At 39.0% G+C, this 25,966-nt stretch overlaps 1 protein-coding gene across 5 annotated transcripts in view; it reads right to left on the reverse strand.

Moving 5' to 3' along the window:
* Nucleotides 1–2,769: 2,769 nt before the first annotated feature.
* The window catches only part of LOC110968853 (calmin-like), a 72,562-nt gene continuing 49,365 nt past the window's right edge, over nt 2,770–25,966 (reverse strand). For 2 of the 5 annotated variants that reach the window (XM_022218857.2, XM_051942397.1), the window contains exons 2-13: nt 23,627–23,688; nt 19,973–20,068; nt 19,773–19,856; nt 19,598–19,690; nt 18,115–18,311; nt 17,655–17,848; nt 14,690–14,772; nt 12,264–14,615; nt 9,819–9,997; nt 7,496–7,565; nt 7,346–7,398; nt 2,770–6,711 (exon numbers count right to left, since the gene is read on the reverse strand). In XM_022218857.2, the coding sequence (XP_022074549.2) occupies nt 6,588–6,711; nt 7,346–7,398; nt 7,496–7,565; nt 9,819–9,997; nt 12,264–14,615; nt 14,690–14,772; nt 17,655–17,848; nt 18,115–18,311; nt 19,598–19,690; nt 19,773–19,856; nt 19,973–20,068; nt 23,627–23,688 (3,587 nt within the window). In that variant the 3' untranslated portion in view covers nt 2,770–6,587. The remainder of the gene's footprint in view (nt 6,712–7,345; nt 7,399–7,495; nt 7,566–9,818; nt 9,998–12,263; nt 14,616–14,689; nt 14,773–17,654; nt 17,849–18,114; nt 18,312–19,597; nt 19,691–19,772; nt 19,857–19,972; nt 20,069–23,626; nt 23,689–25,966) is intronic. The other 3 variants (XM_022218858.2, XM_022218859.2, XM_051942750.1) reach the window with 3 other exon arrangements.

A 25,966-nucleotide genomic window follows, 5' to 3' on the forward strand; every position in this document is an offset into this window, starting at 1 on the left:
GACTCTAATCACACATGTAAAGTTTGAGGCAGATTGGAGCATGTACAGGCATAGACATATAAAAAGAGTAGACGCTGCATCGACCGCTACTGCCTATTGAGGCTGACGAGCGGTGGGGCCGCCGTCTTGGACTGGTCACCCACTCCACTCCGCGCTGTTTGACAGCGCATTTAATCCATCTTAACTCTGAATATTAAACTGATTTTCACGCTTTTTAAAATGTTTTTATTTGCTGCAAACTTCATACATGTATCTATGATACAGGACAAATGGTTCAGTGTATTTTAATATTCATAGCGGGATTACCAGTAACAGAATATTCTGATATTAAGCTCGACTGTACACAGATAGAGCTGCACAGTGAAGTAGTGGTTAGCACTTTTGCCTAGCAGCAAAAAGATCCCTGGTTCAAATCCTGGGGTGGGCCTGGGATCTTTCTGCATGGAGTTTGCATGTTCTCCCTGTGCATATATAGACTATCAATATAATTCATACATATATATTTAAAAAGATATATATCAGAAAATGTACAAAGCAGAGAGAATAAAATGTAATGTAAATGTAAATTCCCAAGTTAACACAAGAACATGACATCCCTACCACATTTACACATGTACAAACGTTTTACAGTTAAAACCAATGAAAGAGGACGGTTTTGCAGAGCTTCTTTCTTGTGCTCCCTTTCTGCAGGTCAAGACAGGCAAGTTTGGCAATATGGTGCAGCCTTATCTTGAGAAACACGGACACAACCAATGACAACAAGCCGGAATGATGGCTGTCGATACCAAATTGTGTTTCTTCAATGTGCTCCTCAAGCAGGAAAACATCCTCCGTTCCAATCTCCTCCCAGACGATGTGTGTGACTGTTGACACCTTTGGATCTTGCTTTGTTGAAGCCTGGCGAATCACCCTCTCTGCAACTCTCAGCACCTTATAATAATAATTATTATTATAATAATAATAAAAATAATTAGATTTATATAGCGCTTTACACAGTGCTAAGACACTTTACAGTACTGAGAAAATAAAGAACAAAGCAACTTTAACATGCAAAGATAAAAAAAAACAAGATTATAAAATCAAACATTCACTGTGCCTTGTGATGGAATCAGTAGGCCGTCATTGTTTTTCAGAGCTAGAAGGTGGTAGCTCTCGTCAAATGATGATGGTACAGCATCTCTGACCAAGCTTGCACGGCACACATCACATCACCTTCAAAATGAAAACTGAAGATTTGGGAGAGTCTATACAAAAACATCTTACAAAAGAGGTCAAGAGGTTTACTTCCTTCAAATTTCTTCCAACCTTTCTTCAAGAAAACTCCTATTTTGATGCATATCTGTTGATAATGAACCAAAACTGCTTAAACTGTGAATAACCTTGTTTGCAAACTATTCTACAGTCAGATGTTCAGTTGTCTGTATTTTTAAGTAAGTGGGTGGGTATGACACATTAGAGGTAGCTTACTGTTGTTAGGGTGAATTACATGTGAACATTACAGTCTGTGCCACCTGTGTAAAATTCGCTGGTCAATGTTATACCAGTAATATTTGTTTTAGCTTTTCTGTGTCAGTTGTAATCTAAGTCAGTGTTATGGAATATGACTTATAAAGTCTCAGTTCACAGACGGGTCAACACCGGCACTAAACATAGCCTAGCTAGCTGGCCACGATTTCGCTGGTGGGCATAAATACAGTACAGTAATATTCGATTCACAAAATACAACCAATAGTAATGCTCAATCTTACTTGTGAAAAGTAATCTCTCGTGCCCTGTTTTCGACGATCCGGCGATTTGAACACGAACATGCGGCACAGTGCTCTGGCATCTGGTTCTTTCTGCTGCTGAACTGTAAGTACGATGATCGGTCCAAGATGGCGGCCGCATTTCTTGCACCCCAGCAACCAATGCGGCGTCTACTCTTTATATGTCTATGTGTACAGGCTAGTTAGACAGCACTTCCTGTTTCATGGTGAGACATCCAAAATGGTGGCCAGATGTCACTATCACTTTTACTGTATATTGGTCTATGGAACTGATCGGGAAGGACTCTGATCACACATGTAAAATTTCAGATTGATTGGTGCATGCACAGGATAGTTACACAGCACTTCCTGTTTAATGGTGAGAAACCCAAAATTGCCGCCAGGTGTCACATGGATATGATTAGGGCCAGACTCTGATGACACTTGTAAAATTTGAGACAGATTGGAGCATGTACAGGCTAGATAGACAGCACTTCCCGTTTCGTGGTGAGGCATTCAAAATGGCCGCCGGGTGGCACTATGATTGTCAGTGTATATCGACCTGTGGATATGATTGGGGCCGAACTCTGATCACACATGTAAAGTTTCAAGCAGTTTGGAGCATGTACAGGCTAGTTAGACAGCACTTCCTGTTTCGCGGCGAGGCATTCAAAATAGCGGCATTCCTTGGGTCGCCATTTCTACGCCCTCAGGCTTTTGCAGAGTGTTTCGATAACTTTTGATTACCCATGACTGGAGTACATCCTGACCAAATTTCAGCTCTCTCTCCGTGTTAGTGTGTTTGAGTTTATAGCTTTTGAAAATGTCCAATGTAACCCTAATAAGTAGGCTGGTGTAATTTACACATTTAATATGAAGAGCAACTTGGTGCCATGTTTTGTTTTTTTCTCAACAAAAACTGATAGCGTGCCTGAACATATCGCCGTGTAATTATAGCACTGATACGAAAAATCTAGCTTAAACTCAGATTACTGCTATCTGCATAAATAATCAAAACAATCCATCACATTCTACATGTTTATTGAAAGATCAAAAGAACAAAGTTTGTATTATGATAAGATCAAAAAATAAATATGACAGTAGCTCTAATGGACTTACTAACCCTTTGTATGACTGTGAATACAAATCCTAAACCTTACTTTACCTTTTGTTAAAGCAAAAAGACTGGCAAAAATATCTTCTCTGTGAACTGAACGGTTTCCCATTTCCATACTAAATACTAGCAAGCTTTGAGTATACAGTTCACAAACATGACAAAGTAAATCAGTCAACAAAACAAGCAAGTTATTTTTCATTAAATATCTCCAAAGCTTCATACTAAAACAATCAGCAAGACATATTATATCCAGCAGGGGAAAGAAAATACATACATCTACATAAGTATTGTATCTGTGTATGAAAAGTTACCTCAGGTAATTCATTTTATGGCACTTCATACTTTACTGCTGTACCATTTACTCCACTACACTTATCTGACAGAAGTAGTAACTGCTTTTTAGAATAAGATGTTCCATAATGATGCATGGTAATGTATAACAGGACTCTGTGACACTCACAGTCTATGGAGTTAGTAAATAGTGTGGAATTGGGATAAGTTCATGTTCTCACAAGGCTAAACGTATGAACAGATATCCATGCACAGATTTGTGATGTGATAAAGATGAACTGTGCAACAGGGATGACCCAGTTTGTACTGAACTGGAATGAATAGCTTTTTTTGCTGCCCCTCAGTGGACAGAGGAGCTGTATTTAGATTTAGAGTAAACAGAGACTTCATCCACTGGCCCGCTGGTGTGGAAACAGGTTTGTGCCAATTGTGATGACGATCAAATGAAGAATGTTTAGCATCACTTAATCATACTGCTTCATTACAGACATTGATCAAAAATAACATATAAAAAGATTTTTCATTGTAAAGCATTGTCATTTGACTGACTTGAACAAGCCTAAGCATAGCTTAATCACATAAAACTTTTTTTAATCATAAAATCTTTTAAAAATCCATTCATGTGTCTTATGAGGCATAAAATATTACAAATACATCTTCTGCCTCAAATATTATACAAGATAGAGCTGGGGTGATGCTTTAGTACATGAGTTATACCAGACCTCTAATGTGCTAAAACCAAGATTTCCATTTTCTGGCCAGTGGTGAGGTGTGTACTTTCTGTAGTAGCACTTCCAGCACTCTCTTTGGCAGTTTGTATTCTCTTTCAAAAGTGCAACACATTCAATATTCCCCTGCATTCAGACGGAGTAGTTCTTTTTCAAATAGTACAGGCACAGAGACTCATATCCTGCCTTTATCGGTATATACACGACCACTTTATTAGGTACACCTGTTCAATTGCTTGTTAACGCATAGAGCTAATCAGCCAATCACATGACTGCAACTCAATGCATTTAGACATGTAGGCATGTTCAAGACAACCTGCTGAAGTTCAAACCGGATTTAAGTGACTTTGAATGTGACATGGTTGATGGTGCCACACGGGCTGGTTTGAGTATTTCAGAAAACACTGATCTACTGCGATTTTCACGCAAAACCATCTCGAGGGTTTACAGAGAATGGTCCGAAAGAGAGACAACATCTAGTGAGCGGCAGTTGTATGAATGGAAATGCCTTGCTGATGTTAGAGGTCAGAGGAGAATGGGCAGACTGATTGGAGATGATAGAAAGGCAACAGTAAGTCAAATAACCACTTGTTACAACCAAGGAATGCAGAATACTGTCTCTGAACTACGACACGTCTAACCTTGAAGAAGATGGGCTACAGCAGCAGAAGACCACACCGGGTACCACTCCTGTCAGCTACGAACAGGAAACTGAGACTACAATTTGCACAAGCTCAATAAAATCGGACAATAGACGATTGGAAAAATGTTGCCTGGTCTGATGAGTCTCGATTTCATCTACGACATTCAGATGGTCAGAATTTGATGTAAACAACATGAAAACATGGATCCATCCTGCCTTGTATCAACTGTTCAGGCTGCTGGTGGTGATGTAGTGGTCTGGGGTATATTTTCTTGGCGCACTTTGGACCCCTTGGTAACAACTGAGCATCATTTAGATGCCATGGCCTACCTGAGTATTGTTGCTAACCATGTCCATCCCTTTATGACCGCAGTGGACCATCTTCTGATGGCTACTTCCAGCAGGATAACACACCATGTCACAAAGCTCAAATCATTTCACACCGGTTTCTTGAACATGACAATCAGTTCACTTTACAGTAGTCCAATAGCCTCCACAGTCACCAGATCTCAGTCCAATAGAACCTTTGGGATGTGGTGGAATGTGAGATTTGCATCATGGATGTTCACCCGAAAAATCTGCAGCAACTGCATGATGCTATCATGTCAATATGGACCAAAATCTCTGAGGAACGTTTCCAACACCTTGTTGGAAGTATGACACCAAGAATTAAGGCAATTCTGAAGGCAAAAGGGGGTCCAAGCATTCATTAGCAAAGTGTACCTAATGAAGTGGCCATTCACTGGCCAGCCACACACACACATGCGCGCACACACATTTATATATACTTCAGCTCCACTAACTCCTGTTTTTATTAACAGCCTGAAGCAGCTTTGCTTTAATCATCTCCATCTGTGTTAACTGCAATTCACTGTGCATCCATATATCCATAGTATGTATCTTTATCTACAAAGAGTGCTGTACAGTCATATAGCCTTACAAGGTCAGTTTGGTCAGCTTTTCACAGCAATAAACCAAAAACCTCCATAGTCTTTACAGAAGAACACATCTGTAATGGAATATCAGGGTCACTGCTGGGACATTTCGAGAATACATTTGTCACATTTCAACAAATGTAGCACTGTTATCAGGCTAAAGTTTTAGCTTTGGACAAATAATTTTAAATACTATTGAAAGAAAGTTCAGCTTCACTTTACATGGACAAATTCTCAACATTAAGAGATTAAGTTGTCATTTTACAAGAAGAAATTATATCATGAAAATGTCTTCATTTTACCAAAAAGCTTTACGTAAATTATTTTAACTGTATGACATTTTCCCAAAATTATATTTTTTAATAATATGACTTTAATAATTAGAGGAAATCATTAGAAAAATAATAGTTTTCTGTGAAATTACAAATTACAACAAAATACGAGTTTTCTTTGTAAAACTACATCTTTATTGTTAAAATACAATGAATTGTATGCAACATCACAAATTTATTCGTATATTGTTTTGTAAAAGTAAACCATTTATTGTTTTTTTAAACAATATTTTATTTCATTTTCTTGTAAAACCACAGCCTTATTTTAATATTAAGAATTGGGATGAATTACATTCGGGCTTTGACATCATTTTGACCTTTTTCACAAAATGCTGTAACCTAATTTTTGACATATTACATATAAATGTTTTCTCATAATCTTGCAATTTGAGACTTGGAATGTTGTATATCACCCTAAAACTCTGACTTTTGTCACATGTTTCTGTTTTTCATAATTTCAGGTGTCTTTTTCACCAGCAGTGATCCTTATACTGCCACACAGACCACTTTCAGCAACATTAAAAGTTAAAAAGAAAAAACATTAAACTAAGCTTTACTGCTCTGAAATATACATCTTTAAAATGCCTTCATTTAATCTTGAGAAAAATCAGTGTAATGAAACAGAGTGCAGAGTGGCAGTTGAGCTGAATGTGTACATGTTTACGTGTACATTTATTCAAAAAGCACATATTTGTAACTGACAAAGTTCACTTTATAGCAGTAACTGTGTGCGTGTGCGTGTGCGTGCGTGTGTGTGTGTGTGTGTGTGTGTGTATGTGCGTGTGTGCGTGTGCACTCAGTCGTTGAGATTCAGCAGCAGGCTGGGCAGTGTTTTCAGGTCCATTTGTGGCAGCACCCAGAAACAGTAGAGCAGCAGCCACAGCAGCAGCAGCACATACAGCTCCAAGTGCTCACTCCGCCTACACACACACCAACAGGAGAGGCATGCATACATAAGAACTGATTTACAGGATTTTTGCTTTTATCTTTACTTGCTGGCATAATGAACAATGTAATATTCATGTAGTATTCACAGGGGGATTTTGGGACCACACTTGGGAATATTGTCTTGGTGTATGCTGTGCAGCAGATTATGCTTTTTCATTCTAAACTTAATTAAAAAACACAGGCGTTGTTCTTACCTTTAGATTTACCTTGAGATTAAGATTTTCTCCAGATAAAATAAAAAGAAATTCATTTTGTTTTTCTTTTGTTTTCTTCTTGTTTTCAATTTTTGGCCAATATACATGATTTCCTATGTACCTGTACACTGTCACTGCAGGAATTAAAAGACTGGCAGACAATTTGACAATTATGACTTTTTCATAGCAGGAAAAGTACAATTGAGGCAAATTCAGTTAACAATGGCTCAGTTCAATTGCCAGTAAGCTATCGCAATGACGATTGTTTTGGATTATTTGATCAGAGCACTAGCATGACTATGTGACTACTAGTTGACAACTAGTTTAGAAACTATGCAACTCTGACAAAATGTACAGTTCTATTAACCCTGTGAGGTATAAATAACTAAAGCAAGGAAGGAAAAGTTCTTACCACCAATCAGAGTCATCTCTGTCAGCTTTTCTGGGCGCAGCTCTCCGATTGTCCTGAGAGTGGGAAAATACCAGACATACACTCTGACTTTACAGTAGTAAGTAGTGCAGTAATATCTCCATAGAGAAGGAAATGGAGCGACAAACTTACCATGGATTCACTCAAGTGAGCCGGCTTTCTGTGACGGAGAACTGGAGGGATTTGGCTTTCATTTTGTCTGCTGGAAGAAGACAAAATCTATGAGTTTAAGAGTCAACAGGAAAGAGCAGATCAAGGAAATGGAGCAGTAGGTCATTATGAGCAAATATTAATTCCACAGCAATATGAAAAAAACTATTTCCCCAAAACAAATGTAAAGAAGTCTAGTCTCACTGACAACGGTTCATGCCCACTTTACTGCAACTCATAACTATGTGCTTTTTTTCCTGCGTTTTTGATTTTGCTTAGAGCATAAAGTCACAGATTTTGGCCATATATTCGAAACACTTTACATGCCAGCACACTATTGCACATTTGGTTATACACCGATATGTTTTTGCTGGAAGATGCATCCTGAGCAAAATAAACAATCAACTTCATGGATGACGATTTCCACTTTCTCTAGCTGAGCTCGAGCAGCAATGAGTGGAGAGGAGTGGGTGTAGAAAGAGTCTCTGATACACAGACGTCATTTTTTAGGGGTTTAATCAGCGATGAGGAATGTTCTTTAAGCTCTTCGTTTACAGCATTCAAACTGTGGGCTGATTAAACACTGCATGTTTTACATTCATTATAAAGCGGTAGGAAATTGTAGAGATAAGTAATGACGTGTGTACTGAGCATATTGATTAATGGCTCTAAAAATAAATTCAGAAAATTGAAGGAGAAACAAAAGTTAATGTGTAGAGAAACAGAAAAAAAAGTAGTGGAGCAAAATAAAAGTGTGGAGGCAATGCAAGTTATTGTACAGAGTTTTGACACAGTACAGTCAAAGAAAGGTACTGTGCGGGGTACTTTAAAACATTGAGGTACGGTAACAAAAAGGAATCACTCTATAAATGCACATGTATGGATACTTGTGTACTGTATGTTCATATAAGGTTTTATGTCATGTATTAAAATGTATGTGTTTTCAGACACATACACTACCGTTCAAAAGTTTGGGGTCACCCAGGCAATTTCATGTTCTCCATGAAAACTCACTGTTTTATTCATGTGCTAGCATAATTGCACAAGGGTTTTCTCATCATTATTTAGCCTTTCAAGACGATTAGCTAACACAATGTAGCATTAGAACACAGGAGTGATGGTTGCTGGAAATGTTCCTCTGTACCCCTGTGGAGATATTCAATTAGAAATCAGCTGTTTCCAGTTGGAATGGTCATTTACCACATAAACAATGTCTAGACTGTATTTCTAATTCATTTACTGTTGCCTTCAATGAACAAAACTGCTTTTCTTACAAAAAACAGGGACCCCAAAAGTTTGCGACCATGTAACAGAATTATGTAATTCCTGAATGTTAAATACAATGTATTGTTTAACCCTTTTACTTAATGCTGAAAGTTTACTTTGAGCACCTCTTGATTACTTAATATCAGATCCATTGTGGCGGTGTACGGAGACGAAATCAAAATCTTTATCTGGGAGTTTTTCCACTCAGCAGCAATCATGGTTATACCCCTTTTCCCCCTTTATAGCTTTTTCAAATTGTATCATGGTTTGTTTTATGTGGCTTTTTTCAAAAATAATTTAAAGACTGTTCATGTCAAAGTGAACGTATTTTTTTTAATATAAAATAATGTCAAAAACATAATATGTCATAAAACTGACTGTATAAGTATTGACAACTTTTAAAGCCATTCACCTAATTCAACACAGGTGCAGCCTGTTGGCGCTACAGGGAACACAATAAGTAAAATGGAGGTCATCTAAGTGCTGTGAATACATCTCAAGTGACATTACAAAATTCTCCAATAGATATCTATTCAGGATTTTTTATTGTGACAAGTCTCTCTCTTACGATGTTTCCGGAAAAATGCTACAAATTGTACCATGGCCAAATCCTTCCTGACCTAACTCTATATTTATTATGATGGCAGTTATTGAAAGCAAATACGATAAATGGTTACAACTGAAACAAGCACACCCCAACAGCATCAAAAATGTGGTCTGATATATGAAGGTCAGATGAAGAACTTTCAATCCGTTGAACCTGAACAGAGTGAAGCACTGTAGTAATACTTAATTCAACCATAATAATATCTGTAATCCTTGTCTTCTTTCTTTAAGCCGCCGTCTTTCAGTCCTCATAAGGCCTGTCTTAATTTAACCAGCCTACACAGAAAACTATTCAGTACATTTATGGAAATATCCGAGCAAACAGAAAAAGGCTGGGTCAGAGCAGTCCCATCCATTGCCACAACACTGGATTTCCCCCAGGGCAAAGAGTTTCGCAGTGTACCAGGGAACTGACTAAGAATAGAAAACCTACCTCACAGGCTCTGTGCTTTCTCTGGCAGAGTCCGGGTTCTCTTCCTCAGCCTCACTGAGATCACTGCCGTTTGCTAGAACGTCATCACCCAAATGTCTTCTTATCTCCTCCCCAGGCAACAAGCACTGGCCCTGGGATTCAGATGCATTTTCACTCTCTTGGTTGGTCTTAGTAATCACCTGATGAGAGTAAAAAAGATGAAGAAAAATCTTTTAGCTTAATAATGTACAGAAGGGAAAGATAGAGTTCAGTATGTCTACGTTTGTTCAACTTGTATAGAGCGTGACAATGATTTACAGGCCAATGAGTCAGCCACTTTGGTGAAAATCGAGACATTGTAACCAATCCTAGCCAGAACCACAACAGTGTACTGCCCCCACGATGTTGATCTAATTTACTGTGAATATTCAGGGTTCCCAGTGAAAGACTCCCGATGTGTTGATGGACTTTTATTTAAAAAAAAAAATCTGAATTTTGAATTTTAAAAAAAGCTTAACTTCAATAGGAAACCTGCCATCTAAGTTACAAAAACACACTCATGCTGTTTAGAGTATAAACTCTTTCTGGCTTTAGGCTAAAGTGCCTTAAATTAACATATAACATTAGTGGCTTCAAGAGTATGACCCCGGTTGTTTTAGGTAAATAAAAATGCCACTTGAAGAATATCAAGGACTCATTTAGCAAAAAATTGCAAAACAACTGATGTATGACATGTATTCAGCTATTTTTCCAGTCCTCTGTAGAAAACACCTCACAATTAAGGATTTCATTAATGAATTTTACCGTTCATTGTTTATTTTCTGAACATACACTACCAGTCAAAAGCTTGGGCACACCTTCTCAATTAATGCTTTTTTTTTAACCTTGACCATCACTTCTTAAATTAATGCTGGAAAGTGGTTTCTCTTTGCTGATTGGTTCCTGCCATAAAATGGATTCTAACAGTTGTAAAATAGGGCTGTCAACTGTATACCAACACAAGTGATGATCCAACCTCATTAAGAAGGCAAGAAATTCCCCAAATTAATCTTGACAAGGCACACTCATGAAGTGAAAACCATTTCAGGTTACTACTTCATGAAGTTCATCGAGAGAATGCCAAAAGCGTGCAAAGCAGTAAAGGTTTTATATTTTAGATTCTTCAAAATGTGCTCATTCAAAGTTTGAATGATTTCAGTGAGAATCTACAATGTAAATAGTCATGAAAATAAAGAAAAATCATGAAAAAATGAACAAACTTTTGACTGGTAGTGTATATGAGTACTTCCATTGCAACAAAATTCTAATTTTACATTTTTTTTTACAGATCACATGTCCAAATGAATAATAAGTTAAAATTTACCATGATCTATTTCAGTACGACGTATTTAAGAACTGTAAATGACATTTTTTTTAAAAAGTATGAGATTTTAATCTATCAAAATGTAAACAAAAATATTCTGTCCAAATGACACACAGAACTTTAGATAGCTGTTTATGTTTTGTGAAACGTCACAAATCACACAAGTGCTAGTATTTGCTTCCTACATTTTCATGCAGTATTCACTATTGCTTTAACATCGAATATCCAATTTTTCTAAAATAAATAACTAGTCATGAGACAACACAAACATGAGCACATCAAACTCATACGATGAAAACTTTCAATTTAAGCAAGTAGAACAGAAAGGTAAAAGATGAAAGGTTGACGGTCATCTGGTCATTAGTGTGACATTGTGAAAGTGTAAAATGTCACATCGCTTCATGTTCCTGTTTAGACAGTTGGACCATTTCTCTCTCTCTCACACACACACACACACACACACACACACACACACACACACACACACACACACACACACACACACACACACACACACACACACACACACACACACACACACACACACACACACACACACACACACACACACACACACACAGTGTGAGAGAGAGTCACTATTCCAAAATTCCAAATTCCCTGGCGAGTTAAGAAAAGCAAGAAAAAAATGTACCATCTGTCTTCCAATAGCCTAATGGCCTAAAAAAAATAAAAATATAGCTTATCTTAAAAGGCATCACAACACACTATTCATTTATGTACAATGTTCAGTCATTCAATATTACTAAATAACGACATTTGTAGCTATTTATGTTAAAAAAATATCAATTTTATGTGAGGACCCAGTGTGTGCAAAAAACATCATGGCTATCCATTCAAATTTTGCTGAGACTGTTCACATTCACAGAGCAAAAATGTTAGCTTCATGTAGTTGCAAGAGAAAAGTAATCAGAATTCATCCTCTGATAACAAAAAAGATGGTATGAAATGTCCATTTCCACATGGGTCTGGAACAAGTTATGGATCAAACGATCAACCTACACCGAGCCACTGCCAGGGCCGATACAAACTTATCTAGGTATCATCAAAAACTACTGTAAGTAAAGCATGTTTAATAGACTCACATTTACCTTATCCTGATCTTGTACGAAATTCCTTCCGTCCATGAAATCTTCACCCAGTAGGTTAAGTTGTTGGTCACCTTGTGAAGCCTCCGATGCCGGTGCTGGCTGGAGTGGAGATACACTCAAAACAGAAGGCCAACTCTGCATTTCAGTGTCAGGTGGCTCTGCAAACATGGGCTCTTCTTTGTCAGGGTAGAACAGATCCATGGGTTCAATAGGGTCACCGACTAGATCCTCTGTAGGAGAACTTCGATTAATGTCTGTGTAAAACAAGTCCATGTTTCTGGACATACTATCTGGTTCACAAACCAAAATCTCGATCTTACTCTGTGGTTTCAAGCTAAGTGGATCCAGTGTGTTCTGCTGTGTGCTGACTGTCTCATTGTCAGAAAAAGTGTCAGCCAGTTTGTCCTGGTGCCCATTTGATGAACCAGTTGTATCCATGTTCTGCTCAGTATTGATAAGTTGAGTGTTAGTATTTGTAGAAGACGACTGAGCAACCAAGTCCTTTGCTGTCTGAAAATCATCACGCGGAAACTTGCATTCCTGTTTGGCATCACTTCTTTCCATGTTGCCCTCCGTTTCTGGCACACATCTGATGTTATCTTCATCTGTATCATGTGAAAGCTTGTTTTCTGCTTCCCTTGTTTGCTTCAAGGGTGCTTGTGTTAGATGAACATTTTCTGACACTGGGTTAGTAGAAATCTCAACAAGGATTTTGCTTTCATTGTCAGTGGAGACGTAGCTTAGTTCATCCGGACTTCGAGGACCGTTGACATCTTTGTCAGTTCCCGGCTTTCTTTGCTCGCCCAGATCTTCATTGTCAGCATGTTCTTGTCCTTCTTGGTTAGATATTCCGTCTTGATCCTGCTCTTCTGGCTCAGTTGAAATGGATATCAAAGGAATATTTATGTCCATGCTTGGGCCCAGACTTGTTTTTGATGTTCCCTCTTGTTTGGTTGAGTATGTACTCTCTAAAGGTATGCAAGATTCTAATCTATTGCTTTCTTGAGAATCAGGTGGGTTGTCTCTTAAAAGTTCCTTATCCAAATCCTTTCCTTCATCTTGGGTTTCTACTCTCTCTTCACTCATTTTCTTTAAAATTTGTGACTCATTTGTTGAGCCCTTCTCTTTGTCTTCTGAAGGACAATCTGTTTTCTGTTGTTTGATTCCCACTTCAACCTCTTCTGAGTTATTTCTCTTTTTCCGAGTTTCAGTTTGAACAATATTTTCTTCTTCATGGTCCTGTGTAATGAAATGCATGTCTTGCTTTAAACATTCCATTTCTTTGCTACTGCTCTTTATCACACTGTTCTGGTTCACAAGTTCAGAATCACCAGAGAGTGGTAGGTTGGTACCAGAGTTAAATTGGAACGGTTTCGATACATCATCTTTAAGGACATTTTCAGCACCAGATTTCGCCAGCATCTCTGTATCACACAATGCAGAAAAAGGTTCTTGCTCTTTCAGTACTTTGTCTTTTTTATTTTGACTTGCATTTATCTGTTCTCTCTGTTCAACTCTGTCTTTTTTGTTTGTAACCTCCGTTTCAATCTGATTAGGTCCATGTTCTACTCCCAGGTCCTGTTTGTGGTTCTCATGATTAGCCTTTTCATCTTTCAGTACTTCCACTTGCTTTTTGTCAGAATGTCCTTGGATTCTGCCCTGTGTGCTCTCCAATGAACTTAGTGAGTAAACACCTTCATCAGTATATGAATCAGTCATGGACTGGTCATCAGTGGCTCTGTCCTCCATGGATGGGATAAATCCTTCATCAAGGGTAGTTACCTCCACGGGGGTGGCACGGTACACATCCCAGGCTGTCCCACTGTCACATAGAGAACTGTCACTTCGGCTCTCACAAAACTTAACCGGTATCACCCCAAACTCACTCTCCACCCAGGATTCTGGGGAGCTGATTGCAGAATCACCAATTACTGATTCAGTGTTTACAGACTCGGCCACTGATGAGGAGGTGGGTGAGTGAGTGTACGACAGCTGTGGGGAATCAGCGACTATGTTGGCTAAGACCTGACCGGCAGGTTCCCTGGTGTCTTCAAGGGCATGACTGGAGATGTCCTCCACTTTGGGGGATTCTGATAAAAAGTCCTCACTGGACCATGACCGAGCTGCAGCCATCCTGAAGGCTGGTGACATGACACTTCTGTCTTCTGATACAGAGGAAATTAAGATTTTTGGGGGGTGCTTGGCACAGTCCTTCTGGAACATGTAGGACCTTTCCTTCACTCTGCTCCGGTGACTGCCATTCTTCATGTGGTCAGAGTCACTGTCACGGAAGTTGAGTCGGCCCATGGAGATGCTTCGCTCAATCACCTGGGAGGGTCGCTCTGGCTGTTAGAACAAAACAAAAAGTTAGCAAAAATGTGTCACATTCATATCATCCATGCAATGCAAAGGATAATTACCTCCTCTTTGCCAGGGAAATGCTCCAGGAACTGTGAGACATACGTCATGATGGACTGTTCATCTGGTGTGTTAATTGTCAAATCTGAGCAGGGAAAAACAATTACCACAGCACCATTTTAAGTAAAGTCATTCATGTCACCCAGGCTCCTTGCAACAGTTCATCACATTCAAGCATTGGCAATGATGTCGTGTAGTTCTCATGTTTGACTAAAACCAAGAGTCATTTTTCTGTGTAAGTCATGACAGCAGTCTGATCAGGTTTTCTCATTTCACTTTGAACAAAGCACTGAATTCTGTCACATTACCGAAAAGGCTATAATGGCCAAAAAAATATTAAATTTACATTTTTTTCTTTACATTGTTAAGAATATTCAGTGCAAAAATAGGTTCTGCTTTTTTGGTTTAGCCCCAGTGCAGAGTTTCATAGTCCACAAGGACCTCCTGAATTTGCTCTGTTCACTCTATTCTGTCAGTTACCTGCTTCACTAAAAATATGTAATTCCCCTTTTCTCCTTCTCAGCACAATCTCTTTCAGGAGTGCAAATAAACACAGCATTAACTGAGCCAGAATGCAAAGTCACTGCTGTGTCCTTTAGGCCTAAGTAAGCAAAAAATAGTGAGGTAATGTTTGCTTAACCACCAGGTTTACACAAAGACCAAACACAATTTTCTACCAAGCTCGGCAAACCTACTGGTTATTTTCACAGATACATTTGAAATTCAGTTGTTGTGGTAGATCAACTTACCCTTACACATACACTACCGGTCAAAATTTTTCCTATGACTCACCCCTCTTAACGTACTCACTTTGTATTCTCTTTTCTTTTTTTTTACTACATTCTTCATTGGGACATATTAAGCTAAAATCATCTGCACCATAATGGAAATCTGTGTCATGTCTACATGTGATTTGCTCCAGGGGTAACATGCATATCGACACCCATTTAAAATAATGTCATTTTTTCAGGTTTTTCAGAAAACACAAAAAACTGAAAACACTGAATAAATGCTAGTAATAATTTCAGTCAAAAAGGTTAGGCTAATAACCTTTTTGTTATTACTTTCAACAAAGTAATAACAATGTCTGTCAATTATGTAACATCACAGGAATAAATTACTTCTGCATTTTTTTTAACATGCCTTTGTGGCTTAAGCAATTTCAAACCTTTCAACTATGTCAACAATAAAACACAACTAACAAACTAGCTAAACATAATGCTGAGAAGGTGTGCACATCTCCTCACTTCTCACTCCAGCTCTTCTTTGCTCGGTTCTTGACTGATGCCTGCTCATGTGGCTAATTGTCAAAGAAGTGATGACACTTCATGGCCATTACGTATTTCATTGACTGGAAGTCCTGGAATTTTCTCTCCTTGATTGGCAAAGCATGTGGAAACATTCTTCTCCATGTTATCGGCTCATTTAGCACCTGTACACACTGATAGTGCTTCCCATGTAGGGTCCTCTGAGAAGGACAGCATGAAATGGACCTTGTTAAACTGAAGAGCCCACAAGTCATGCACATTCGAATCTCCAGATTTTTTGCTTGGTCCGACACTAATGAAGTAAAATCCATTCACTTTCAGGAACTTATGCTTGAGCGCCTTCACATGGTAAGGTGGTAGCCTGATTCTTGCAGTCTGGAGTATAATGACGTAGTCTCTCAGGGTAGATATCCAGAGATATCCAAAGATATCCAAAAGTATTTTGTGTTCAGTAGTGCTATGCCTGCTGTCAAACTCCATTTGTGTGTGCCCCGCAGCAAGGTATTTCTGTGCTATCATTAAACATATTTTTTAATTATACACATAATTTCTAGCTGTTAAATTACAATAAAGTATTAAAATCTTTCCTAACTGTAAACTGGAAAAAAAATTGGAAAAAAAACTATAGATGACAAACCATTTGAAAAGACAGAAAAGAGTTAACAGAAAGCCTTTTATGTGTAACAGCCACAGATTCTGGAGTCTTTCCAATCTTTGGTAAATACTAGCTTCATGGACTTTGATGACTAAAATGGTGACTAAAAAGACTGAGTAAAAAGACTAAATAACTGCAGTATTTATGGCCTGGCCTATGCTATAGTAACCCTCATCACTTACCAATAGAGGACAAGCCCTGAATCATGGAAATAACTTCAGTAGCTCAGGAGATTTTTGTTCTTCTTGCAGCAGCTGCCATCTTGAGAAGCTTGTAAAATTGCTTAAGCCACACTGTCTTTTGACATAGGCAAAATAAAACAGCTCAAGTCACACTCCTGACATACGCCATTAGACTACAGGGGTAGAATGACATGATTTGTTCAACTGAGGATGCAGGTGATTTTACCATAGGTGACCAGCATCATGAGATGATTTTGGCAAAAAAAATAACAATTAAAAAAATAAAAGAGCCCAGAGATGGACCTGTTTGACAGATAAGAAGAGCTAAATCTGTCCAGAATCACATCACAAATACAGACATGATTCTTCACATGGCTGATTAAGATATTAAAATCACCTAACAAAAAGGTGGAAGTACCATTCGCTTTTGGCTTTTATCTTCAATCAAGTGCTTAGACCAGGGGTGTCAAGATCCGTTCCTGGAGGGCCACTATCCTGCATGTTTTAGATGTTTCCTTCTTCCAACACACCTGAGTCAAATGATCAGCTTATCATCAAGCTCAGCAGAAGCCTGATAACGAGCCTGATCATTTGAATCAGGTGTGTTGGAAGAGGGAAACATCTAAAACATGCAGGATAGTGGCCCTCCAGGAACGGATCTTGACACCCCTGGCTTAGACGTTATGGAAACAGTTTGATGATGGCAATACTCAAACTAGACTTGACACTGGGACAGTTTTGATTTCCTATTCATCAGAATGACAGTAATTTAATATTACAAGGGAATTACAGTGCTAACTAAGTCAGTCATGGTAGTAAACAGATTGGGCTGATATGCAAAGATAAGTTTTTTTCTTGTCACCTTCAGGTTCCAGGAGTCGTGGTATACCCAGACTGTAGTGGGCTATCCTGAAGGCATCCTCCAGATTCTCCCTGGCACTTCTCAGTAGGGCCCTCCTCATGTCTACGAGGGTGGGATCAATGGATTTAATGACAGCCAGGAAGGCCAGACCACTTGTCCAGCTCTTCCCAAAGTCCTGCACTGCCACGCCATACCTACAACAGGCATATTCAGTGGTCAGGACCAGTACGGAAAGACAATCAAACCAAATTCTAGAGAGACTGGAAGTATTGAGCCAATAATAAACTATTACTTCTATTTTACTGTTTTGGTGTGACTAAGTATGCAGTCCATTGTTGTTATAATGCAGATTCAGAAATAAAAGAACAGCACGAGAAGAATAAATTGCTATGCATTTTTCAAAATGTCCAAGGTTAAATCACCAATCTTTGTTTTACTATAAATGGCAGACCCAACTCACTTTCGGGTTCGTTTCTGGACCCACTGCAGCAACTTCTTGATGGCTTTGCTGTGTTCTCGTATGGCCGTGGACGCTGAGTGTCTCTCATCTGACGGCGTGCTGCAGTAGGATGTGTCAGAGTCAGAGCTGGTGGGGATGGACGATAGGCTGGATGAAGACGGGAACTGGCTCCTGATGTTCCCAGTCAGTTCCTTAATCTGCAGGGAGACAGAGAGTTGGATGATATTTCCCTCCATGCTTGTCTCACAGCTAAATTCAGCTGCTTAATATCAGATTCAACCAAGCTACCGGTAATCCAATTGAATGATTACTTGGGTATTTAACATTGACACCAAGTATACAATAGAAGAAACAGTGATAATGTGCTTACTGGTCTCCTTTCATCTTCTTACAGTAAGTGTGGGACTAGTGTAGATATGAAACAAGTATAAGATGCATTTTAGACAGAAACTGTCCCAGGTATAAAGAGGGACCTGTTCTGGCTTAAAATCATGTTCCTAACAACAGGAAAAGCCCAGTCTTCAACAGGATTTATTACATAACCGTTACTGTGGTAACCGTGGCACATAGTGTCAACACTTCAGCAGATGAAAAGCAGTTACAAAATCTTTGAAACATCCAGAGCACCTGTCAAGTGTTGAATCTGTGGTTAGATCATAGAAGTGGAATTAGAGAGGAACTTTACAAATAAAGATCCATATTCTCATCATGATAAGTTCTGCTCAGCCTGTGAAAACGGTTAGAAAACATCTCTGGCTCTGAAATAGCTCTCTAACATTGGAGAAAATGGTCATTCTCTAAGCAGATTCTGGGTGTTTTTTGCTCCTGTAACATTTTTTATGCTCATTTTTCACTGCAATATAAAGACTGGCACCTCTTTACCAACAGCACAACCATAACTAGAAGTAGAGAGACCTCAAAAACTGACTTTTTCAAGTAGTATGTGTTTAACACCCGCTGATGGGTTTTTGGGATCAGTGACTGCCAATTAACAGACGTTTAACTTGCCGCCTGCTAGAGCGAGAAATCACTACTGCTTCTGGTCCCACTAACCAAAAGCAACACTACTTGTGAAGTCAAGAATAAATGTTCATGGTCAAACTATGAAAATGTTAGCTTTGCTAGTGTTGGGCAAACCTGATTATCAAGTCTGAAGCTATGAAAAGCTTACATGTTTGCATGACTCAAACATATTGGAAGCCTGGAAAGAAGGAAGAACTGCCACCACTTTATATATAATGGAGATGGATCAGATGAGCTGAATGTCAATGACAGCCTAACTCTTGCAGAACTTCCCCCCTCCAGATAGTTGACACACTGCACTTTGCTCTCTTGTGACTTGGAAGTACACAGGCTGAGAAATACACTTTTTTTTTTCTTACTCTGAAACATGTTTAACTGAAAGGGATGCACATCCTGATAAGAGTGAACAGAGAGGCTTTAAAAAAAAGATCAAAACAAAGCATCAGAAGAATAAGATTACCTGGAAGAAAAGGATAATGTTCCAGATGAGTCCCAGGATAATGGAGGAGTTTCCATCAGCAACATCAGCTGCATCGATACTAACCAGCTTTACCTACAAACACACACATTCTGTATGTGCTGACAATTCTGCTATTCATCCAGCAGGACTTGAGCTGACAAACTGTGATACTCACATTTCTCTCCTCAAGGAAAGACAGGACTTTTGCGATGTTATTGAGTCTGAAAATACGATGGGAGGACTTCTTGAACCCATGGAGCTGTAACATCAGAAATATTACAAATATTGCTTACACAACAATAACGTGCAACATTTTACAGTTATAGTACATGAGTGAAAATATCTTGCACTAAAAAATAAACGTGACAGTCTGACCAGTTTGCAGCCTGAGAGTTCCTCCAGTAGGGCCATGAGGATGCGTCCATCCTGTATGTCCTGGAAAAGGTCATGGATCTCAATGGGTGGGTCACACTGAGGATGAAAAGAAAGATGGAAGCAAGAAAAGAAGGAAGGACGTGAGAAAACATGTAGTGTTTCACGTAGGTTTCACAAAGGAGAAGCTGTGTTTTAAAGAACTCTTAGCCTCTCTGACAGAATCTAAAGTTTATCGGTCAATGTTTGGAGGCTTTAGGCCTGGATCTAGTCCGGTGTGCTCCAGGTGAGAAAAAAAGCAGTAAAATGTCCTTTTTCTGTATTTTTACAAACAGAACAAAGGCATCGAAAATGTGAAAGATTTTAGACAGCATTAAGAGTTTACCCAAAGTGTCTAACAAGGTTTTACGTCATGAAAATGTTGGAAAAACAGTGAATGGATCACTCACTACTATTAAGTTTCCCCTAAATTTTCCTTTAACTACTGTGCCACGCCCTCAACCTCAGCTGCCAGCTGGTAGCAGGCTCTCCCTTCCTTACCCGATCTCTCCCTCATGTGGCATGTGGACAGGTGCTGCCAATCACAATCAGTGGAATTAACAGGCGAGCAAGTGGGAGTGATCGCCCATCTTCATTCCTCCTCCATATAAGCCAGACGCTGCTACTCGTTGCTGGATCATGAACTATCCCAGTCTGTATTGGCCCTGGTTCAGTCTAGCTCATGTATTTCCAGTTTCTAGTCAGACTAGTTATTTCCCGTGTTTTCCAGCATCCTGGTAGCTTTAGCCCTGAGCCGAGCTATTCGGCAGCTGGGTTCCCCTATACGTTTTCTGTGAATTGATCCCCTGCCTTGGTAGTACCAAGCTTGGGTCTATTTTGATAAAATACCGGTAGTAGTTCTTGTGTGTAGAGTTTCATTCTCATTCCCTTCTGTTTCAGCTTCAGCACCAAGCATCCTACCGCCTTGCCTTGTTACCTCAAGTACATCACTTCCTGTTGTAGTACCGTGCATTTTTGTAATAATATTGTGAACTCTTATATGCAGTCTGCCATGTCTCTGTTGCTTGCATCTGAGTCTCTGCCTTCGGCATCGTAACATGCTGACCTACAAGCTGTGAAGCACACCAAAGTTCAGCATTAAACCAATTGGTGATCCCAGCATCAGAACAAGTGAGCAATATAACAGGGACAAGCTGTGCCATGTGGATTGTAAAGCGCTGACTTGCAAACTGCTATTTGTAAAGTGTGCACTTGACTTTTTTTGGCCAAATGTTTGAACAAAATGCAGGAACAACAACAACTTCTTTGATTTGATGTCAGTTATTTTGGTGCCAGTGAGTATAGTGCTGGATCCAGAGTATTCAACCAAAAAGGCATTTATGTTTCATGGTCTGTTAAAATGTGGAAATTAACATTTCTTCTAATCATTTTTTAATAGAAACTAAACAGCATAGTTAGTATTTCAAACCAAGTCTTGCCAATATCTCTGTCAACCACATCCCACTAAAAGATCATCACACATTAACTGCTGTACACTTCTAGTATTGTGAAAAACAAATATGGAAATGTTCATCTGTGAACTTTGAGGGAAACATAAAACACCAACTGCAAACGTAAAGGTAAACTATGAATACTGTCTTTGAAAACCAGTCAGCAGCCCACAGCATGCACTGTCTGCCCCAATATTCAAGAATCAAGGTTATTTTATTTGTCTCCCTTGAGAAAAAATGGCTTTGGATACTGAGAATTTCTGCGCAAACACACACACACACGCACACACACACGCACACACGCACACACTAAAACAATGATTACAATATACAGGACACATGCAAAAGCTTGTGTTAATTTAGCCCTGTTATCACAATAAATCATTGTTAACTGGGAATCGGTGAACTTGTCTGAACGAGAGACGGGTGGTAAAGCGACTGGAACTTTCCAAGATGACAGAAGACAAATGTATGATTGTCAGTTAGTGGGTCAGAGATTTGACGCATGGCCAAACAGTGAGTAAGACAAAAGAGGCTCATTGTGTGGGAAAAAAAAACAAAAGCCTGTCCAGCAATCCAACTCACAGCTCACCCTGACTCACCCCTGGTTAGGGAGTGCAAACAGAGTGAAGAAATGCTCAAGAGTGAAACTTCAAAGGTTTTACAAAAACATAGTGTTCCACTGTAAGACAGTGATGTGTGGCAATGGATAAACATGTAGACTTTTGACATGACGGGTAGCAAAACAAATCATTTAATTGCTTAATATCTGACATAGGTAGCCTAGTAATGTACAATGTGTGACAAAAGACATATTTTAAAGTGATTAATTGTTTAAGTAAAAGCACTAAACATTCTGTGGTTTTCATTTGTCTGTGCAGGATTTGCTGAATCTGGACCGTTGCTTGAACAAAACAAGACATTTAAAGAAATGCTGGACTTTATATTGGGCTTTTCGCTTTCTTACGAAAAAATAATTTCACAATGTTTATTTTCTTTGTATAAATTAACAGGTTAACTGATTAAATAAAAGTAAAAAACAGATTATTCATGAAAATAAATAAATAAAATGATGATGAGTTTTAGCCTTTAGCAAACCACTTTTAAGTAAACGAGTAAAGATGATCAGCAAACAAAAACAGCACACCTGCTGGTGACTTTTCAGATGCCTGCACTGACCAGTAGTCAAACTGTACATAAAATGTAGCAATAATGGAAAGGGAATTGTTTCTAATTTTTGTCAAATATATCTGACATTCCTGTACAGATATTTCCTATTGTCTATAATAATAATAATAATAACAATAATAATAATAATAATAATAACGCATTTTATTTATAAAGAACTTTTGAAGAAATCTCAAAATGCTAAAAGCATACAGTAAAAAGAAACAGTACAAACACTTAAAATTACAATTTTAAAATGGAGTCCATAAGTTTAGTTAGAAGCCTCTTTGAAAAGGAAGGTCTTCGAGTGTTTTTTAAAAGCAGCCACTGTCTGTGGGGTCCTGAGGTTGCTGGGTAGGGAGTTCTACAGACGTGGTCCAGCAGCGCTAAAGGCCTGATCTCCAGTGGTACGGAGCTTTTTTTCTGGGAGGGTGGAGGAGGTCTTGCTCCGGGCTGAATGAGGGGTTCTTTCAGGTATGGTGGGGTCTTTCCATAAATGCACTGATGAGTGATGAGAGCGACTTCATAATTTATTCTGGCAGTGATGGAGAGCCAGTGAAGCACGCAGAGTATCGGGGTGATACGTTCATGTTTTCTGACTGAGCAGGATCCTAGCAGTTCTGCTGTTTTGAATCAGCTGGAGCACAGTCTTTGACACTTTCCCGCCTGATGAAACTTTAATGCTGCACACAGGCAGATGCACACAGCCAAATATATAATTCAGAGACTGCGACTGCTGTTTATGTGCAGTGTGTCTCAGCTGCAGTGGCAAACACATACAGTGGGCATGGTCGGGTAAGCTCAACTTCATGATCAAACCTGTGAAAAAGATTCAGCTACCCTGGGGTTTGAGGTGGAATTTTATTAAAAGAAATTGCCGTCTTGTATCTAGGTAGTAAAAAGAAGCTCAGTGAGCAGCACTGCAGTAACTAACCAGGATTACTGTTTTCTTATCTTGTGTGTTTTCCGCTGCTATCACTTCATGATGTGTTGAACAAACCTTTTCCAAATGGAGGTTCATCCATCGGGTGAAGGTCCTCTTCTGAACCACTTCCCTTTCAACTGCAACACAGACAGAGGAGAGAGAGAGAAGAAAAGATTGAGTCATCGTTACATTTAAGCCAAAGTACTCAAAGAAGCATGCAAAAATACAACCAAAGGCTGATCTGGATGACGACACCTGTGCTTTGGTTGAATTTAGTTGGGCTTGGAGGTGTAAGGAGATATCAGTCAAGCACAGTCTGCACAGATCCACATGGTCCTCAGAGGTCTCAACAGGCACAGTAAGTGAAATGCCCATGTAAGTCCTAACCTGAGCTGTCTAAACAATGAATTTATTTGAAGATATTGCTCTGCCATAGTAAAGTATCAGTCTGTATATTAGAACTACAGTATATACACACACACATCTTGATGGTGATATTGCATTCTAAGTCACAAAATCTGAGCTCTTAAAGTTACATCATTTCAAGCAATGTCTGACAGAATCATTAGATCCATTTGAAAAAATGTTCTGTCACATTAAACATATTTTGACATTAAATATTGTACATTTGGAAAATCTGGGATCTCCACTCCACACACACTTCACTAAGTAAAACGTTTTTGTCATGATGAAACCACCAATGAGTCTGACGGGTGAAGAAAGTTAATGTGTCGATACACACCAATGACAAAATCCATCTGACAGATTGTTAACACACAAACAATAAGTACAAAGTTTACATCATGTTTTATTAGAGTTATTATAGTCAGAGATCCAAAGAACGAATCATATATTTACTGCGCTAAAGAACGTGGCGGAGGTGATGTGACGATCGTTGGTTTGTTACTCAAAAACAGACCAACAGGTTTGAATGATATTTTCAGGGAAGGTCAGAAATGACACAAAGACCAAGTGATTCGATTTTGGCAGCTTATAGTCTCCATCCACAGATTTGTTAAAGATTTCTATATCATTGCAAGATCACGGCACAGCGTCACTGTAACTATGACTGCAAGTGAACCCTCAATTCCCACTGCCCGCTACATATTTCAGTCACGCGATTCAGTATTCGTACATAACGTACACATGCATAAAACACTGAAAATTATGCATGATGCAGTTACAGACTGGATAATACACAGTTAAATGAACAGTTAACTCAGTGATGCTGCTTAAAGTTGGGATCACGGCAGAGTTATGTGACGTTGGTTTATCTGTCTGTTCACATTACTCAGAAACGGACTAATGGATTTGGATAAAATTTTCAGGGAAGGTCAAAAATGACACAAGGACCAAGTGTTTAGATTTTGGCAGTGATGCAGCTTATAGTCTGGATCCACGGACTTGTTAAAGATTTCTGTATCATTGTGAGATGGCGTCACTGTAACCATGACAACAAGTGAATGCTACGTCAGCTGCCCGTTGACGGTTACATGATTGTGATACTACAACAAATTCACCGCTGTGGAACAACTGAATTAATTGTGTGGTGTTTCCAAGTCCCATCATATTTACGCTACATATATAGGTTGCACAATTCAGCATCTGTACACAACGTACACATGCATAACACACGCCTGTGCTCAGCACAAGGTCATTTTGTTTGTGGGTACATCTATATTAAATGGACACATTCTATGTTGTCGTGATTTCTGATTATCAATAACTAATTTCTACTGCATTTCTACAAAAAAATGCATTTCTGACAATGCCATAAGTTGGAATGAACAGCCTCGGTGGAGTACTGCGCTCTCTGAGTGCTTTTCTCGTCTTGGATTTGGAGGGGAACAATAACATGTTTACTGTTAACTCTTAAAAAGTCCATTAATTTCTCAGCCCTGCTGTGTCACCCTGAAGAGGTTGTAGCTGCACCACAGCACAGAAAGTGGATGTATAGGGAAAATACAGAGATGATGGGAAGAGGTCTTGAGGGGTTACCATAGCAGCAAGGTCAGGTGTTACTTTTTTTTTTTTTTTTTTAACCAAATGGCTCACTGAAGGCATTGGGGCTAACTCTGCCTTCTACACACCAAGGGTAATGAGAGTTCTGGCTGCTGTAGTAATATTGATTGTTTCCTCCTCTAGTGGGATCTTGACTGTTTCACTGTGGCTTGATGAGGCAGACTGCTTGCCTTAAGTTCATTGGTCCATGTAAGCCTTTATTAATCCCACAGTAGGGAAAATTGCCGTGTTACAACAGGAAGAGGGATAGTGCAAACCTGTAGGGAGCATCAGCAGAAAACTAAAATAAAGCAAAACTATACATGAGTACCGATTCTACTACATGTGGATATGGAAAAAAACAATACCACACATATTAATATACTGAAAGACAATGGCACACAGATTCCTCAA

This window comes from Acanthochromis polyacanthus, chromosome 1, assembly GCF_021347895.1.
Source record: "Acanthochromis polyacanthus isolate Apoly-LR-REF ecotype Palm Island chromosome 1, KAUST_Apoly_ChrSc, whole genome shotgun sequence".
NCBI lineage: Eukaryota > Metazoa > Chordata > Actinopteri > Pomacentridae > Acanthochromis > Acanthochromis polyacanthus.